Below are 18,920 nucleotides of genomic sequence, written 5' to 3'. Positions count from 1 at the left end.
TCTGAAGTAAATCGGCTGGGTTGATGAAGAAAAACCAACTCACATTGCATGATGAATGTGGCACAATCCTTGAAGTTACCATTGAACAACCGTGGTTCGGAGAGATGGGGCTCCCGAGGTGCGGGGTCGGGAGACGCGGGGTCGGGAGACGCGGGGTCCGCCACGGCTGCGGGTGGTGCTCTGGCCGAGACTCCTGAAGTAGGTGGGGTTACAAGCAGGGCGTTAAATGCTTCACTCAACAACTGTAATTGGTGAAGAATATCAGCCTGCTGATTACCCTGGGCTGTCTGCAGGGTAGCCAGAGAGCCAAGGGACTCCTGAATAGGCAGGACCTGGGCTCGGAGCTCCTGTACAGCAGCCGCAGCCGCACCTAACTGTAGGCTGTGGTCGTTGGTCAATTCGATCTGGACCGCCAACGCTGTCCTGACTCTGTCTGTGTCGGCTGAGGTCGTCATGGTCGGGTCGTAATGTTATGGTTTGAAACCGACCCCAACAGCAGGGCACAGACAGGTAGTTCAGAGTTAGCCAAACACTAGGGCGTATTTATTACAGAATCAGAAATGAGCCAAATAACAAATCAGAAATAACAAAAAGGAGAATGCTTTCGGCAGAGTTGTCTGCGGCTCTGCAGATCCTCCCGGTTTAGAGGTGGGGAATCGGCGTAGGCGCCACTGCCTCTGCGGCTCTGCAGATACTCCCGGATCCAACTCGGGGAGGAAACGGAGAGAGAGAGAGAGTGGTCAATAATCAATCCAACTGTACCCAGAGTGGCGGGGAATGGACCAATCCTCACAGTACCTTGAAGAAGCGTGTGGCGGGGAATGGGCCAATCCTCACACTGGCGCATGCCTCTGACGTAAGCAGTACGCGACGAGAGCCTTGAGAACCCTTTCGTCATAGTTTTATGCGGTTTGACTGTTCAGATGATAGCGCGAAGGTGTATCGTTTCTAGGATTTCCACCCAGGAAGGTGGTTTAACTTTTTTGCGGATTCTTCCCGCAAAAACGGCGTTGCCGTATGAACAAAAGGCACATCTGAAAAAATATTTTTACGGATTCACCCGCGAGCGTTTCCGTCTAAACATGGCCTTATGTACTAAATTTACACTCCACCCCTTGAGCTGACAATAAAGACAAAATGTCTGCTCTTGTAGATTTACATCTGGCAGACTCCTACAACCTGCAGAATAATTCAGGAAGTTTGAGGGACAGGAGGTGTCTATTGGTAGAGTCCTTGCTCAGCACAGTCCAGTATGCTGTTCTTCATACTGGATGCCAGCAACTCAGACTAATGAAAAGTATTCACTCTCAACCTCAGAACAATTTACTATTCTGGGTGAGTAGAGTGAATTTACCTCCCAAGCAGTGGTGCAGTGGCAAATTGACAGTAGGTCAAACGCTCCACGCGCGTGCGCGTGCGCGCGTGCGCGCGCATGCACAGTTTTTTTTGGCTGCTCTCGTCCTGCAGCTGGATACTATTGCCTCACAGCGCGGCCGTCAGCGCGCGGCCCAGAGAGCGTCGCTGGCTCTGCGGCTCTGCAGCTGCATGCTTCTCCGGGAGTCCGGTTGGATAATGCCATGTAAAAAGCGATTGCGCGTACTTCAGCCTCAGTGAGCGAGGTATAACGCCGTTATACCGAGTTATACCAGCACTGCAACACTGCTCCCAAGACTCCTGGGTGATGTTATTATTAGTTTAGCATAGGGCTGACCCCGATTAGTAGAATAGTCGACTAATCTATCGAAAGGTCGTCAGCTTGTGACTGCAACTTGTCAGTGTTAATTTTGGCAGCTATTTTCATTTTAGTTTTAGTCTTAGTCATGTGTCAAGTGCTCCTTTTTCGTTTTCATCATATTAAGTCATCTTCATTTATTTTTCGTTTAGTCAGTTTTAGTCAACTAAATGTCTGAGCATTTTAGTCTTAGTCAGTTTTTGTCTCAATTTGGTCTTTTTTGTTTTAGTCTAGATTTTGTCGACGAAAACGGATGCCATTTTTGTCTTTTTTTTTTTTTTTTTACAGCTACTGTTTTATATATATACTGTTTTTTTAGTAATAACTAGAAAGTAATGGTATTTATTCAACAAGAGGTGATTGTATAGATTAGTATTAGTATCATTAAAAGTTCTATGCTCAACTATGCTTCACCCACGGAAAGGTTGTTGGCACATTGGTTCCCCACGGACATTATACGTTGTTGCGCACTTCCTCCTATCCAGAAGGCTCCGTTTAGGTTAGCTACTGTAGTAGCAGAGGCTCTGTTGTGATTTTAAATGCACAATAAATATTTAACATTCTCTTTTGAGACTCCGCCTCAGACTCTTATCATTTGGCACTAAAAGCTAAACATTGTCACCGGTATGGCTGTCCGCAACATGTCATTAATTGTGTGCGAGAGGTCGATCAGTTAGCCACATTAGCGTGAGCTAGGTTAGCCACTAGCTAACGTGAGCTAGATGGAAATACAAACAATGTAACGTTACTGGTGAAAAAGTGATTTACCTTGGAATACTCCTTTGCCAACTTGCTGTACTTTGCTTGCAGGTCTGCAGCTGGATTATGAATAGTCCCAATTTTAGCCAAGGTAACATTAAGCTAAAACTAGCTTTTCAAATAGCTCTTTAGCTAATGCTAATAACAGAGCTCCCTGTCACACTGCTCTGTCGGGACGATGGCATTAAGAAAAGTTATAATTATTTTGTCTCGTCTTGTTTTAGTCAACAATATCAACATACATGAAGAGAAATTGCTTGCACCTCATGGTACCAAAGCACTTCAAAGGCCCTAAAAACAACATCACAAAACAAACTGGTCAGACTACTGCTTGATCTTACTCCTAGAACCCACCTCACCCCTGCCCATTTTGACATCCTAGGATGGCTTAGAGTAGACGACAGAGTACAGCAACTTGCAATGGGTCTGGTCTACAAGATACACTACACCACTAAGATACCCATGTACATGTTGAAATACTTCCCAAAGGTCAGTGAATTCCACAACCATAACACCAGAGGGAGTTCCACAAATCATGTTCAACCCAGATTCGGCTCAAACAAGGGACTAAACATGTTTAGTAATTATGCCACAACAATGTGGAACACCCTACCCACAGCCGTAAAATAATGTGAATCCCTACCCACCTTCAAAACCGCCCTCAAAGAGCACCTACGGGAGGCTGCCATTCGAAACTGGCCCCCGTAAATGTCTACCCCCCCCCCCCCCCCAATGTACAGTCTCCTCCCCCTCGAATGTATATAGTTTCTGTTAGGATCTCTGTTAAACAGTACTGTATATTTGTATATCTTGTATGTCATAAATGTAACAGTACTGTATATCTGTATGTCATGTATGTCTTAAATGTCATGATATATGTCTGTATGTTGTGTATGTCATAAATGTCTGGATGTAACAGTACTCTGTATGTTGTGTATGTCATAAATGTTATGATGAATTGAAAATGGGGGACCCTGATGTAAACCAGACGAAAGTCTTTCTCTGGTCTGCATCCCCTTAACAATTGTGTGTATTGAGCCGTACTGTATTGTACCCATTCTGCAATCTGTTAATACAATTTCCAATCAATCAATCAATCTCTCCGAGTTCACAGAAAAGACGGGTTCGAAACGAACCAATCATCCTCACACTGCACATCACTACCCCAGACCACTCCCCACAAAGTAACGAGTATTTTAATGAACGTGAACACACCTCAGGCTCTTTCCACACACACACGCACGCACACACGCACGCACGCACACACACAGACAGACATAATTACACGCACGCACACGCACGCACACACTGCTACAGCTGCAGGTATGTTGGAATGCGAAAACATTTGCATTTCCACCATGGAGGAGACACGAAAAAGAACTGTAGGTTATTTGTGAGTTGCTTTTCAGAGAAGAAGACGAAAACAGAAGAGAAATCCCGTTTCCCGCCGGAGCCGAAACAAGCAGGATTATTAAACATGAGCCGTGTTGATCCTGGATCTTGAAGCCTTGTTGACTTGTCTCACCTCTATATCTGAAACAAAGAAGAACAGAGTTCCTCCCTGACGTCACCATGGGCGCACTGTTTTCAGCAGACATGGAGAGACCCCCCCAGGTAGGTTCTCATCCAGAGCGACTTAAAGGGACATTTCAACTTTTCAATAGACAAAACCCGTTTTACTTTAACCCTTGTGTGGTCTGTGTGGGACCCGTTTTCAATGTTTACTAAAAACCTAAATTATACCTCGGCTCATTTTCTGTGAAGACCATGTAAAAGAACACATTTCCATTGAGTGCACACACACACACACACACACACACACACACACACATACATACATACATACATACATACATACATACATACATACATACATACATACATACATACATACATACATGTATACATACATACATACATACATACATACATACATACATACATACATACATACATACATACATACATACATACATACATACATACATACATACATACATACATACACACACACACACACACACACACACACATACATACATACATACATACATACATACATACATACATACATACATACATAGGCGCTAAAAACAAAATTACAAACATCTCAAAACAAACTGGTCAGACTACTGCTTGACCTTACTCCTAGAACCCACCTCACCCCTGCCCACTTTGACAAGGCTTAGAGTAGACGACAGACAGAGTACAGCAACTTGCAATGGGCCTGGTCTACAAGATACACTACACGACCAAGGTACCCATGTACATGTCAAAATACTTCCCAAAGGTCAGTGAATACCACGATCACAACACCAGAGGGAGCTCCACAAATCATGTTAAACCCAGATTCGGCTCAAATAAGGGACTAAACACGTTTCGCAATTATGCCACATCAATGTGGAACGCCCTACCCAAAGCTGTAAAGGAATGTGGATCACTACCCACTTTCAAAACCTCTCTCAAGGGACACCTACGGGAGACTGCAATTCAAAACTGGCCCCTGTAAATATCCTAACCTACAGTCATTTACCTAGTATGGTTTTGTCAATAGTCCAATGTTTTTTGTTTGTTTGTACAGTGTCTCCCCCCCCCCCCCTCAATGTACAGTTTTGCTTGTTTATACAGTGTGTCTCCCCCCCCCCCCCCCCAACCACCTCCAATGTAAATTACCCAGTATGGTTGTCAATATCCCAATGTACCCAACCCCCCCCCACCCAACCTCCTCCAATGTACAGTTTCTACGTCAAATGTATATACTCCCTTTTCTTGACTCCTTCTGTATCACAAACAGTACTGTATTTGCAAATCTGGTATGTCATAAATGTATAGATGTAGCAGTACTGACTATCTGTATGTCATGTATGTCATATATGTCCTGATGAATTGAAAATGGGGGACCCTGATGTAAACAAGACGAAAGTCTTTCTCTGGTCTGCATGAAATAAACTAAAATGTTAAAACCCATTTAGACTGTTTCTCATTCCTGTACTGTTGTTTATACTCTGCTCCTGTGTTGTAACCCAACCCCCTCCAATGTACAGTAAATGACCAAGTATGGTTTTGTCAATATTCCAATGTACAGTTTTGCTTGTACAGTTGTACAGTGTCCCCCACCCACCCACCCCTCCTACCCGACCCCCCCCCCCCCCAACCACCTCCAATGTACAGTCCCCCCCCCCCCCCCCCCCCACCTACCCAACCTCCTCCAATGTACAGTTTCTACATCAAATGTATATACTCTCTTTTCTGGACTCTTTTTGTATCACAAACAATACTGTATTTGCAAATCTGGTATGTCATAAATGTATAGATGCAGCAGTACTGTCTATCTGTATGTCGTGTATGTCATATGTTATGATGAATTGAAAATGGGGGACCCTGATGTAAACAAGACGAAAGTCTTTCTCTGGTCTGCATCCCCTTAACAATTGTGTGTATTGAGCTGTACTGTATTGTACCCATTCTGCAATCTGTTAATAAAGTTTTCAATCAATCAATCAATACATACATACATACATACATACATACATACATACATACATACATACATACATACATACATACATACATACATACATACATACATACATACATACATACATACATACAGGTTCACTGGACACTAAAGTGTGGAAATTGTAGAGGAAAACAAGTAAATATTACAAAAAGGTTCACTGTGTTCCTTCACTGTGCTTCACCTTGTTTCGTGTATATTGTTCAAGATAAACATGATTTATTCCATTTAGGTCTTGATTATTTACATTTACATTTAGTCATTTAGCTGACGCTTTTATCCAAAGCAACTTACAAGTTCTGTACGACAAGTCATCAGGAAGGGCACAACTCTATCAGCTGAGCAACAATGTTCATCAAAGTGTTGAGGGCTACAGTGTAGGTTAGTTTATTAGGACAAGTGCATGACAGTAAGGTTAGTTAGGGTTAGAGTTTTTTATTATTATTATAACTTTTTTTTATATTATAATGGATTTTCTTTTCTTTCACAAAAATGGAATAGCACTTTTATTGATGAATGTGATCTATCAGAGGTAGATGGCAAATAGTAACCATATGCTGTCGAGATTGCTTGTAATTGAGATAAAGTTAACATCTGTACATGCATACTATTTTTACATGAATTGTTGTGGCTTTATTGTTTTTAAAACCCCAATAATGCTGTGGGTCCAGCAGACCTGTCAACACACCTCATCTGATTCTTCAACTCTCCTCAAGGCGTTGATACTGCAGCGGACAATAGATGAGGAAATAGTGTCTGTAGTTCACTAGAGTCAAGTCAAGTCATCTTTATTTTTTATATTTTTTTTATTTATATTTGAGCATTTATTGCTTTTCATGGTCAGACATGACCGACAGAGGAGGAGAGGATGAACGGGAGAAGAGGCGGGGAAGACATGCGACAAATGTCACCGGGAGCGGGAGGCGAACGTGGGACGCGTGTATACTTTCCGCAACGGAATTCGGTTTCCGGGTTCCTCTGATTGGCCGCGACCCCCACGTGACCCGCCCCCCTATCCACCGCTGCTGCTGCCGCTGCCCGCTGCGTTGACGCTCGCCTGTGTGTTGACGCGCGCGCGGCATGGACTTGACTGCTGCTTTCAATTTGACGCTCGCTTCCTGATGAGACACGCTTTGCTCGCTGCTGTTTAATAATATTGTCGCTTTTCACATCAGGTGCTCTTGTGCAGTCATCTTGAGTCAATAATCACTTTTCCCACTTCAATGACAGAGCTCTCTTGTTTAATAATATTGTCGCGTCAAATCTTAATGTGCTGCTTATGCAGTTATCAGCTGTTCCAGAAACGCAGTCATCTTAATATGCTGCTTATGCACCACATCAAAACATGTAAAATATTTAAACAACCATTAAGCAGTGTTGGGCGCGTCACTCAGGAAGTATAGGAGTTGTGGAAAGCAGGATGAGAGAGCGTAGATTTCAGTGTGTATCATTGTCATCTTCTGAGTCCAGAAACGCAGTCATCTTAATGTGCTGCTTATGCAGTTATCAGCTGTTCCAGTATTCTGTACTTCTGTATGACAACAATGTATGCCTTTCAAATGTTAAATGATAAATGATTAAATGATACACACTGAAATCTACGCTCTCTCATCCTGCTTTCCACAACTCCTATACTTCCTGAGTGACGCGCCCAACACTGCTTAATGGTTGTTTAAATATTTTACATGTTTTGATGTGGTGCATAAGCAGCACATTAACACTTTGGCTGCCATGGGTTAAATTCATTATCAACCGTAGGTTGCCGGCTCTATTTGTCTATAGAGAAAGTCCCCTTCTTTGCAGGGCTATAACTTTTTAAATTATATTGCTACATTGCCATTATTAGGGCCCATTCAAAGTCCTATATGTATTGTTCATTGTGTAGCAACGTTAAACTTTTTCATTCACATATTCATAGTAAAGTATGGTCTAATGTATAAGTATGTTTTCATCTCTTTCTGCAGCTTTCTCCAGAACGTGATCTATAGCCCAAAATACATTATATTGATGATGCAATACAGTTTTATGGCAATCAGCGCGATATAAAAAATTCCAACTAGACGTACTTCTAGAAGTTACTACACGTCATCTGATGTTGACCGGATGGGCTAGGGGGCGTTTATAATTCCGTGGGCAGCGTTATACCAATCATCTAATGTGGGTCAAATGTTGATAATAGCAGTTAGTATCGAAGACGGTAACTTTACACGCTAAAACTCACCCCAGTCTCCGCGCGCCGTTGGGCGATCATCGTAGAGTAGAAATGTTATCATTATGGGATGTAGATTTACCCGGTCCATCTCCAGCTTGTATAATGGTATATACGTCCAAATCATGTTGTTTATCGAGTTATTGGCAATCGATCGCTGTGTATTGTGACGAGCTAGAATGCCGGGACCTATAGCGAGTGCCCGGAAGTAATACGGCCGTCCAGCACAACCTCTATGGCACTTCCTGTTAAGCAATTGCGCCGATCGGCCACCAGATGGCGCTCCTGAACCGCCAGAGAGCTCAGTGGGTCCTCCTGGTGGATCTCAGGCCAGCGGAGGGGAAATATGAATCCGGTCCCAGATTTTTGAAATATTGATATCAAAGACGCTGTAAAGCGTCTTCGGCAACTTGAGCATGGCCGGGAATGACGTGTTTAAGCGTTTCCCGGCACCCAAAGTGTTAAGATGACTGCGTTTCTGGACTCAGAAGATGACGCGACAATATTATTAAACAAGAGAGCTCTGTCATTGAAGTGGGAAAAGTGATTCTTGACTCAAGATGACTGCACAAGAGCACGCGATGTGAAAAGCGACAATATTCGCGATGTGAAAAGCGACAATATTATTAAACAGCAGCGAGCAAAGCGTGTCTCATCAGGAAGCGAGCGTCAAATTGAAAGCGGCAGTCAAGTCCATGCCGCACGCGCGTCAACACACAGGCGAGCGTCAACGCAGCGGGCAGCGGCAGCAGCAGCGGTGGATAGGGGGGCGGGTCACGTGGGAGTTGCGGCCAATCAGAGGAACCCGGAAACCGAATTCCGTTGCGGAAAGTATACACGCACCCGGGACGGCTGCGTAGGTGTGCGAGGCACTATGCGGTGCGCCACGAGGGCACCCCAAGTCATCTTTATTTGTATATCACATTTACAATGACTAAAGCCAAACTAAAGTGCTTCACAGGTACAAAAAATATATATATATATATATATAAAAAGCAGCCATTTACCATTTAAAAATACACTATTTTTTACACTAAAAATTACAGAAAAGGGTATTGTACAATTAAGAAAACAAGAGCAAGGTGCAATATAAAAGAAATTAGATAAAAAAAAAGTCCAGAGTAACAGCAAACGTTGTGTGCAAGTGGCAGGCTAACTCTGGTCAAAGGCCGGGGAGAAGAGGTGCGTTTTGAGCAGCGATTTAAAAGCATCTAGGCTCTGGGCAGATCTTATGTGGGGGGGGAGGGGGAGGCTGTTCCAGAGTCGAGGGGCAGCAACAGCGAAGGCTCTGTCTCCCCTAGTTTTGAGCCTGGTCCTAGGCACCTCCAGCACTAAAGGTCTGCTCTCCTCTGTGTCTGTAGTTCACTAGAGGTCTGCTCTCCTTTGTGTCTGTAGTTCACTAGAGGTCTGCTCTCCGTCTGTAGTTCACTAGAGGTCTGCTCTCCTCTGTGTCTGAAGTTCACTAGAGGTCTGCTCTGTGTCTGTAGTTCACTAGAGGTCTCCTCTGTGTCTGTAGTTCACTAGAGGTCTGCTCTGTGTCTGTAGTTCACTAGAGGTCTCCTCTGTGTCTGTAGTTCACTAGAGGTCTGCTCTCCGTCTGTAGTTCACTAGAGGTCTGCTCTCCTCTGTGTCTGTAGTTCACTAGAGGTCTGCTCTCCTCTGTGTCTGTAGTTCACTAGAGGTCTCCTCTGTGTCTGTAGTTCACTAGAGGTCTCCTCTGTGTCTGTAGTTCACTAGAGGTCTGCTCTCCTCTGTGTCTGTAGTTCACTAGAGGTCTGCTCTCCGTCTGTAGTTCACTAGAGGTCTGCTCTCCTCTTTGTCTGTAGTTCACTAGAGGTCTCCTCTGTGTCTGTAGTTCACTAGAGGTCTGCTCTCCTCTGTGTCTGTAGTTCACTAGAGGTCTCCTCTGTGTCTGTAGTTCACTAGAGGTCTGCTCTCCTCTGTGTCTGTAGTTCACTAGAGGTCTGCTCTCCTCTGTGTCTGTAGTTCACTAGAGGTCTGCTCTCCTCTGTGTCTGTAGTTCACTAGAGGTCTGCTCTCCTCTGTGTCTGTAGTTAACTAGAGGTCTGCTCTCCGTCTGTCTTTCACTAGAGGTCTGCTCTGCTCTGTGTCTGTAGTTCACTAGAGGTCTGCTCTCCTCTGCGTCTGTAGTTCACTAGAGGTCTGCTCTCCTCTGTGTCTGTAGTTCACTAGAGGTCTGCTCTGTGTCTGTAGTTCACTAGAGGTCTGCTCTCCTCTGTGTCTGTAGTTCACTAGAGGTCTGCTCTGTGTCTGTAGTTCACTAGAGGTCTGCTCTCCTCTGTGTCTGTAGTTCACTAGAGGTCTGCTCTCCTCTGTGTCTGTAGTTCACTAGAGGTCTGCTCTGTGTCTGTAGTTCACTAGAGGTCTGCTCTCCTCTGTGTCTAGTTCACTAGAGGTCTGCTCTGTGTCTGTAGTTCACTAGAGGTCTCCTCTGTGTCTGTAGTTCACTAGAGGTCTGCTCTCCTCTGTGTCTGTAGTTCACTAGAGGTCTGCTCTCCTCTGTGTCTGTAGTTCACTAGAGGTCTGCTCTCCTCTGTGTCTGTAGTTCACTAGAGGTCTGCTCTGTGTCTGTAGTTCACTAGAAGTATTCTCTCATCTGTGTCTGTAGTTCACTAGAGGTCTTCTCTCCTCTGTGTCTGTAGTTCACTAGAGGTCTGCTCTCCTCTGTGTCTGTAGTTCACTAGAGGTCTGCTCTGTGTCTGTAGTTCACTAGAGGTCTGCTCTCCTCTGTGTCTAGTTCACTAGAGGTCTGCTCTGTGTCTGTAGTTCACTAGAGGTCTCCTCTGTGTCTGTAGTTCACTAGAGGTCTGCTCTCCTCTGTGTCTGTAGTTCACTAGAGGTCTGCTCTCCTCTGTGTCTGTAGTTCACTAGAGGTCTGCTCTCCTCTGTGTCTGTAGTTCACTAGAGGTCTGCTCTGTGTCTGTAGTTCACTAGAGGTCTGCTCTGTGTCTGTAGTTCACTAGAGGTCTGCTCTGTGTCTGTAGTTCACTAGAGGTCTGCTCTGTGTCTGTAGTTCACTAGAGGTCTGCTCTCCTCTGTGTCTGTAGTTCACTAGAGGTCTGCTCTCCTCTGTGTCTGTAGTTCACTAGAGGTCTGCTCTGTGTCTGTAGTTCACTAGAGGTCTGCTCTCCTCTGTGTCTGTAGTTCACTAGAGGTCTGCTCTGCTCTGTGTCTGTAGTTAACTAGAGGTCTGCTCTCCGTCTGTCTTTCACTAGAGGTCTGCTCTGCTCTGTGTCTGTAGTTCACTAGAGGTCTGCTCTCCTCTGTGTCTGTAGTTCACTAGAGGTCTGCTCTGTGTCTGTAGTTCACTAGAGGTCTGCTCTGCTCTGTGTCTGTAGTTCACTAGAGGTCTGCTCTCCTCTGTGTCTGTAGTTCACTAGAGGTCTGCTCTGCTCTGTGTCTGTAGTTCACTAGAAGTCTGCTCCCCTCTGTGTCTGTAGTTTATTGGTGTACTTATGTCCTTGACATACTTGTATTTACGTGGACATGAATACATATAATGTGTGTGTTTGTGTGTGTGGTTGTATGAGTGCAGAAGTTGTAAATACCGGTCGGGTCCAGTATGACTTTCGATCAGAAATAACAACAAAACATTTTGTATCTCTCATTTTACATTTGAAATCAAGCAGCACAGAACACGTGTGAGACGAGCAATAAGCAATAACAACTTTTATCAGGTTTCTGACCATAATATCACATTAATGTAATTGTGTGTAACATGCTCCCTAACTGTCACACATGTTACCACCGTGTTCACCTGAGCTCAGCCTGTAGTTCTGATATATGTGACACGACTTGAAGGCAGCATACAGTCCTAGTCTACCTATCTATCTACCTGTAGGCTACCTATCTATCTACCTGTAGGCTACCTATCTATCTACCTGTAGGCTACCTATCTATCTACCTGTAGGCTTCCTATCTATCTATCTACCTGTAGGCTTCCTATCTATCTACCTGTAGGCTTCCTATCTATCTATCTACCTGTAGGCTTCCTACCTATCTACCTGTAGTCTCCCTATCTATCTACCTGTAGTCTACCTATCTATCTACCTGTAGGCTTCCTATCTATCTACCTGTAGGCTTCCTATCTATCTATCTGTAGGCTTCCTATCTATCTACCTGTAGTCTACCTATCTATCTACCTGTAGTCTCCCTATCTATCTACCTGTAGGCTACCTATCTACCTGTAGGCTACCTATCTATCTACCTGTAGGCTTCCTATCTATCTACCTGTAGGCTTCCTATCTATCTATCTACCTGTAGGCTTCCTACCTATCTACCTGTAGTCTCCCTATCTATCTACCTGTAGGCTTCCTATCTATCTACCTGTAGGCTTCCTACCTATCTACCTGTAGTCTCCCTATCTATCTACCTGTAGGCTTCCTATCTATCTACCTGTAGGCTACCTATCTATCTACCTGTAGGTAGGCCTGCCGCAATAAGCAATAAAGCGATTAATTGGTGCAATAATTAAAATTAATGCAATGATTTTGACGGGCGCGATTAATTGCTATTTGCGCGTTTGTTTTAATGAGGCGGAACCAGTACCCCTTGTCAGTCACTCTCCGTGTGGGGGGCCGCTGGCCTTACTACAGAGTACAGCACGGGAGCTCCGTGGGGCACTAGCAACGCCACATAGCTTAACTACATTTCTCAATAGTGTTGCTCCTTTTAACCAAGTAGTGTTCTTTGTAGTGTAGCTATTTTTAGACCCAAGTGGTTACTCGCTACTGCCCGGAGAAACTGGACTGCTAAATAAAGATTAAAGATCTAGCGTTGATGCTATCAACATTAGCTAAATAGCTAACAAACGAAATACAACGTATAGCATAGCTAGCTACAACACAGAATAACGTTAATACAATTACATGCATCATTGTTTACAATGAACAGGTGGGGCTAGTCAAAGGACTGGACACGGGGACAAGTTAAACATGAATTCATTTATTATAACAGGTAGTTTTGAGTCGTGCCTACGCACCACAGGGCTACTATTCTATTATATACGGCTTTGGCGCTTCCTCCTCATCGTTGATTGCCTGTAGTAGCTGCATCTAACGTTAGTAGCTAACGTTAAAACTAACCTAAAGTTAGTTGTTCACCAACAATCTCAACATTTGTTTTATCATTGGCTCAAAAACACAGAACCGGACGAGACAAGTTGTCCGCTCAATACGTTCTGCTAGGATAATAACAACAATACTTCCGCTCCGGACCGGTGGGTGGGTTTCAAAATAAAAGTCTAAAACACCGGAAAAGATGTTTATTTTGTACAGCGTTTTCCTCCACGAGTACTCGAGTACATCACGTGATCATTCGATCTGGATTATTTTTGCCCATCCCTAGTTTATCCTGTGCTGAAGTCTCCATTCCAATAGAGATAGTATATATTTTGGTGTTTATTTGATTATTGTTTCACTGCCTTTTTATTTATTACGTTTCCACAGTTTTTTCCTCATACTTTATTAACATTTTGTACATGGTACCGCAAGGTACATTAATAATAAATGTACATGTTAAAAGGATGATACAGGGCGGTTAGGTGGTCGAGCGGAGATTGCGTTCGTCACCAGCCCCGGAGCTGTGAGCTTGGTTCGCCTGTTCGAATCCAGCTCACAGCTCCGGGGTTGTCACCAGCTTGGCTGGCCGTCTGCACTGATACAATTGGCTGTATCAGAGGGTGGGAGAAGCTGGCGGGTGGGTCCGGGTCGTTGTAAACAGCGACTCCTACAGTTCGGTCGGGGCGCCTGCTAAGCGCGGATTGGACGTGAGGGGGATAGTGTGGTCCTCCCACACGCTACGCCCTCTCAATGAGAATCCGCGCTGCCAGGTGAAAAGAAGCGGTGATTGGCTGGACGTGTGTCGGAGGAAGCACGTGGTAGCCTCCACTCTCCCAAAATGATCTGACTGTGGGGGGTAAAGCGCAGCGACCAGGAAGGGACTGGGAATTGGCATACGACTAACATTGGGATGGGAGAAAATCGGAGGAAAATGGAGGGGGAAAAAGACCAATAATATATATAAAAAAAAAAAAGGATGATACAAAAAGCCAGACAGAGGGCTTGTTTCCATAATAATGTTTTATAATAAACAATCAAACTGAGCATTTTTTTTTTAGGATATTTAAAATATCTTCCATTGTTAAATAAAGGTTTATTGCACTTTGAAACGGTTTCCTTGCATTATTATGCTATTATTATATTAGTAAAAAAAATAAAAAGGTTAATTGAAAACTTTTGGGAAATACATTTCTCAAAAAAAAATCTCTCAAAACCGCAATAATATCGCTTATCGCAATATTTTCTGGGACAATTAATCGCCCAGCAAAATGTGTTATCGTGACAGGCCTACCTGTAGGCTACCTATCTATCTACCTGTAGGCTTCCTATCTATCTATCTACCTGTAGGCTTCCTATCTATCTATCTATCTATCTATCTATCTATCTATCTATCTATCTATCTATCTATCTATCTATCTATCTATCTATCTATCTATCTATCTATCTATCTATCTATCTATCTACCTATCTATCTACCTGTAGGCTTCCTATCTATCTATCTACCTGTAGGCTTCCTATCTATCTACCTGTAGTCTACCTATCTATCTACCTGTAGTCTCCCCATCTATCTACCTGTAGGCTACCTATCTATCTACCTGTAGTCTACCTATCTATCTACCTGTAGGCTACCTATCTATCTACCTGTAGGCTTCCTACCTATCTATCTACCTGTAGGCTACCTATCTATCTACCTGTAGGCTACCTATCTATCTACCTGTAGGCTACCTATCTACCTGTAGGCTACCTATCTACCTGTAGGCTACCTATCTATCTACATGTAGGCTACCTATCTATCTACCTGTAGGCTACCTATCTATGGGGCGGCGTGGCTCAGGGGTAGAGCGGGTCGTCCAATGATCGAAGGGTTGGTGGTTCGAATCCCGCTCAAGCCCATGTCCATCCCACTGCCGTTGTGTCCTTGGGCAAGACACTTAACCTACTTGCCTCGTATGAATGTGTATGTATGTGAATTAATGTTGGTGGTGGTCGGAGGGGCCGTAGGCGTTGATTATTCGCCACGCTTCCGTGAGTCTGCCTCAGGGCAGCTCTGGCTGCAATTGTAGCTTACCACCACCGGTATGACTGTGTATGAACGAATAATGGACTCTGTAAGCGCTCTGGGGTCTCTGGGGTGTCACGAAGAGCGCTATATAAATCCAATCCATTATTATTATTATTATTATCTACCTGTAGTCTACCTATCTATCTACCTGTAGGCTACCTATCTATCTACCTGTAGGCTACCTATCCATCTACCTGTAGGCTTCCTATCTATCTATCTACCTGTAGGCTACCTATCTATCTACCTGTAGGCTTCCTATCTATCTACCTGTAGGCTTCCTATCTATCTACCTGTAGGCTACCTATCTATCTACCTGTAGGCTACCTATCTATCTATCTATCTATCTATCTATCTATCTATCTATCTATCTATCTATCTATCTATCTATCTATCTATCTATCTATCTATCTATCTACCTGTAGGCTTCCTATCTATCTACCTGTAGGCTACCTATCTATCTACCTATCTATCTACCTGTAGGCTACCTATCTATCTACCTGTAGGCTACCTATCTATTTACCTGTAGGCTACCTATCTATCTACCTGTAGGCTACCTATCTATCTACCTGTAGGCTACCTATCTATCTACCTGTAGTCTACCTATCTAGTATCTACATGTAGTATGCCTATCTATCTACCTGTAGGCTACCTATCTATCTACCTGTAGTCTACCTATCTAGTATATACATGTAGTATGCCTATCTATCTACCTGTAGTTTATGTCAACAGCCCATGGTCTTGACTTCCTGTCTACACATGTCTTCTTGTAATGTACTGTACTGTGTGTCTGTGTGTTTTCATGATCTTTTTGTGTTTGCATCTCTCTTCAGAGAGGGCGACAGTGGCTCGGGGGGTAGAGCAGTCGTCTGGCAATCCGGAGGTTCCCGGTTCGATTCCCGCTCCTCCCGAGCAGCGTGTCGATGTGTCCTTGAGCAAGACACTTAACCCCTAATTGCTCCCGATGAGCAGGTTGGCACCTTGCATGGTTGCCTCCGCCGTCGGTGTGTGAATGTGTGAGTGAATGGGTAAAAATGTGAGTAACAAATTGTAAAGCGCTTTGGATAAAAGCGCTATATAAAAAAGCAGCCATTTAAAGCAGCCATCTTCATACCGGTTCTGTAAGGCGGTTCTGACCTATTCTTTTTTTTTTTTTTTATTATTATTGCAAAACAAAATTATTAAAAGTCAGTACTCAACACACAATGCATAATGAAACTAACAATTAAGGTGGCTAAAATGACATGCAAGTACAGAAACAGAAAACAAACAAAAAAGTATATAATAATATTTTACCGTATACAGTGTATATCCAACGAAATTACCAATTATACCAATGTCTTATACAGGATATACCCCTAATACCTATTATCTAAAACCCTACACACATATGCTCCAGCTCGAACCCCCCCCTCCCGGACCCCTCCTTGGATAGTACCTCCATTATCCCTCACTCCTAACCAGACACTACCATTATAAGCTAGCTTTTATTCTCTCCACCACTTCTAACCACATTGACATTTTGGATTCGTTGAGACCCAGAATTCTTGCTGTAGATATTTCTTGATAAATCACATCGAGATATGTAAGAAACCAAACCTTCCGGCACATTTTTTCCGGTTGAAACCAGCGTGATGCGATCAGTTTTTTAGCTACTGTGATACCTGATAAAACCAATCTCTTTAGCTGTGGATTTACTGCAAACTCAAAAACATCATTCAATAGTAATACAGAGGGGTGTACTGGTATATTCCAAGATACGAGTTTTGATAATTGATGGGTCACATCTTTCCAGAATGCCTTAACTGGTGGGCAGTCCCAATACATGTGCATAAATGTCCCTTCGTCTCCATTTGTACATTGGGAGCATTTTGAGTCTTGTTTAAGACCCATTCTGTTCAGTCTTATAGGAGTCAAGTATGTCCTGTGAATATAGTTAAGATTGATTTGTTGATGGCCCGGGTTCCTTGATGTAAGACGGACATTTGCCCATGCTCCTTGCCAATCAAAGTCACTTTCCAGGTCTGGTATATCCCTCCTCCAGACAGAGTCTAGTTGGAGGGTTTCATACGAGGACGTTAGTAATTGATAATAAAAACCTGATACAAAACCTCTCGATGTCTCTCTTTCATAGAAGAATTTGTGGTATCTGTGGTGTTCAACTGGTATGTCTAATGGAACACCGTGAGACTTCAAGCATAGCCGTAACTGTATGTAAAAAAGCCATGTGGACTCTGTGAGATTAAACTTTGTGCATATTTCTCCATAACTACAAAAACCCTGGTTGTTAAAAACATCCCCTAATGAGTGTATGCCTTGCTCTTCCCATATAGGGAATCTTATAGGACGTTTTTCAATTAAGAGTGCATTGTTATTGAATAAGGGAGTGTGATTGTGCCATTTTTGTGGGTTAGGATATTTGTTTTGTGTTTCACGCCATATCCGGATCGCATGGGTAATTATGGGGCCAAATTTCCGCTCACAGTGCTTGATTGGTAGTTTAGTGTGTGCTATGTCCTTCAGTCTATGTGGGGCTACTATGTTTTCTTCCAATTTTCTCCAGGATACTAATGCTTGGGGATCAAACCATATAGTCAATGGTCTTAATGTGTACGCCTTAAAATATTGGAAAAAATCTGGAACTGCCATGCCACCGTCTGCTTTATTTCTCTGTGCGGTGGATCTTTTTATACGTGGTGGTTTGTTATTCCAAATAAATTTGTATGTGGAGGAGTGTAATCTTTTCCAGTAACCCTCTGGAGGGGGTTAGCATTGAACTGATGAAGTTGATTCTAGGTAGGTACATCCATCTTAACTATTGATTACCCTTGCCTGTACTGAGTTTTTAAGTTTTGCCCACCTGTCCAGGTCGTCTTTGATTTTTGTTCTGGTATTTTTGTGTAATTGTGCTTCACCATTTGTCTTATGGTGGGAAATATTTCCACACCCAAGCATCTAAAATTGTTTTACCATAGGTATCTCACCTGGGAGGGTTGTATCTTTTTTTGCATGGGTGTTAAGTGGAAGGAAAGCCGGTTCTGACCTATTTCATGGCCCCACCGCCCCTCTTTTCCTCATCCTCCAACCACAACTGTCTCCGAGGGAAGCGACAGTTGTGATTGAAGGATCAAGAAAAGAGGGCGGGGAAAAAAGACAGAATCCCAGGCACTAAAACAGCAGGAAGGAACATATCTTACTACAAGCCTTTATTGTGTCACTGCTACTGTAGGTTTTTAACACACAAACATGTCATCTTGCTCTCCCCCCTTCCCTCCCTCTCTCATCAGCCCCTCTCTCTCTCGTCCCCTTGCTCTCATCCCTTCCCCTCCTCACCGTCTCCCCCTCCTCCCTCTCTCTCTCCCCTCTCTCCGTCGTCTCTCTCCCTCCTCCTCACCCCCTCTCTCTCTCTTCCTCTCTCTACTCTCTCGCTTCCCCTCTCTCTCCCTTCCTCTCTCGCTCTCTCTCGCTATCACCTCTCTCTCCCCACACTCCATCCCTCTCCAGCCCTCTCTTCCTCTCTCTCTACCTTCCTCTATCTCCCTCCTCCTCTCCTCTCCTACCTC

General features: G+C 43.8%; 1 protein-coding gene across 1 annotated transcript in view; it reads left to right on the top strand.

Annotated features, from left to right (window-relative positions):
- Positions 1–3,690: 3,690 nt before the first annotated feature.
- arl11 (ADP-ribosylation factor-like 11) overlaps positions 3,691–18,920 on the top strand; it is a 23,316-nt gene continuing 8,086 nt past the window's right edge. The window contains 1 exon segment of the mRNA XM_084329229.1: positions 3,691–4,105. Within this exon segment, the coding sequence (XP_084185355.1) occupies positions 4,064–4,105 (42 nt within the window). The 5' untranslated portion in view covers positions 3,691–4,063.

Source organism: Notolepis coatsorum (genome assembly GCF_963971535.1).
Source record: "Notolepis coatsorum genome assembly, chromosome: 1".
Taxonomy (NCBI): domain Eukaryota; kingdom Metazoa; phylum Chordata; class Actinopteri; order Aulopiformes; family Paralepididae; genus Notolepis; species Notolepis coatsorum.
This window is presented reverse-complemented; position numbering and strand designations above follow the sequence as displayed.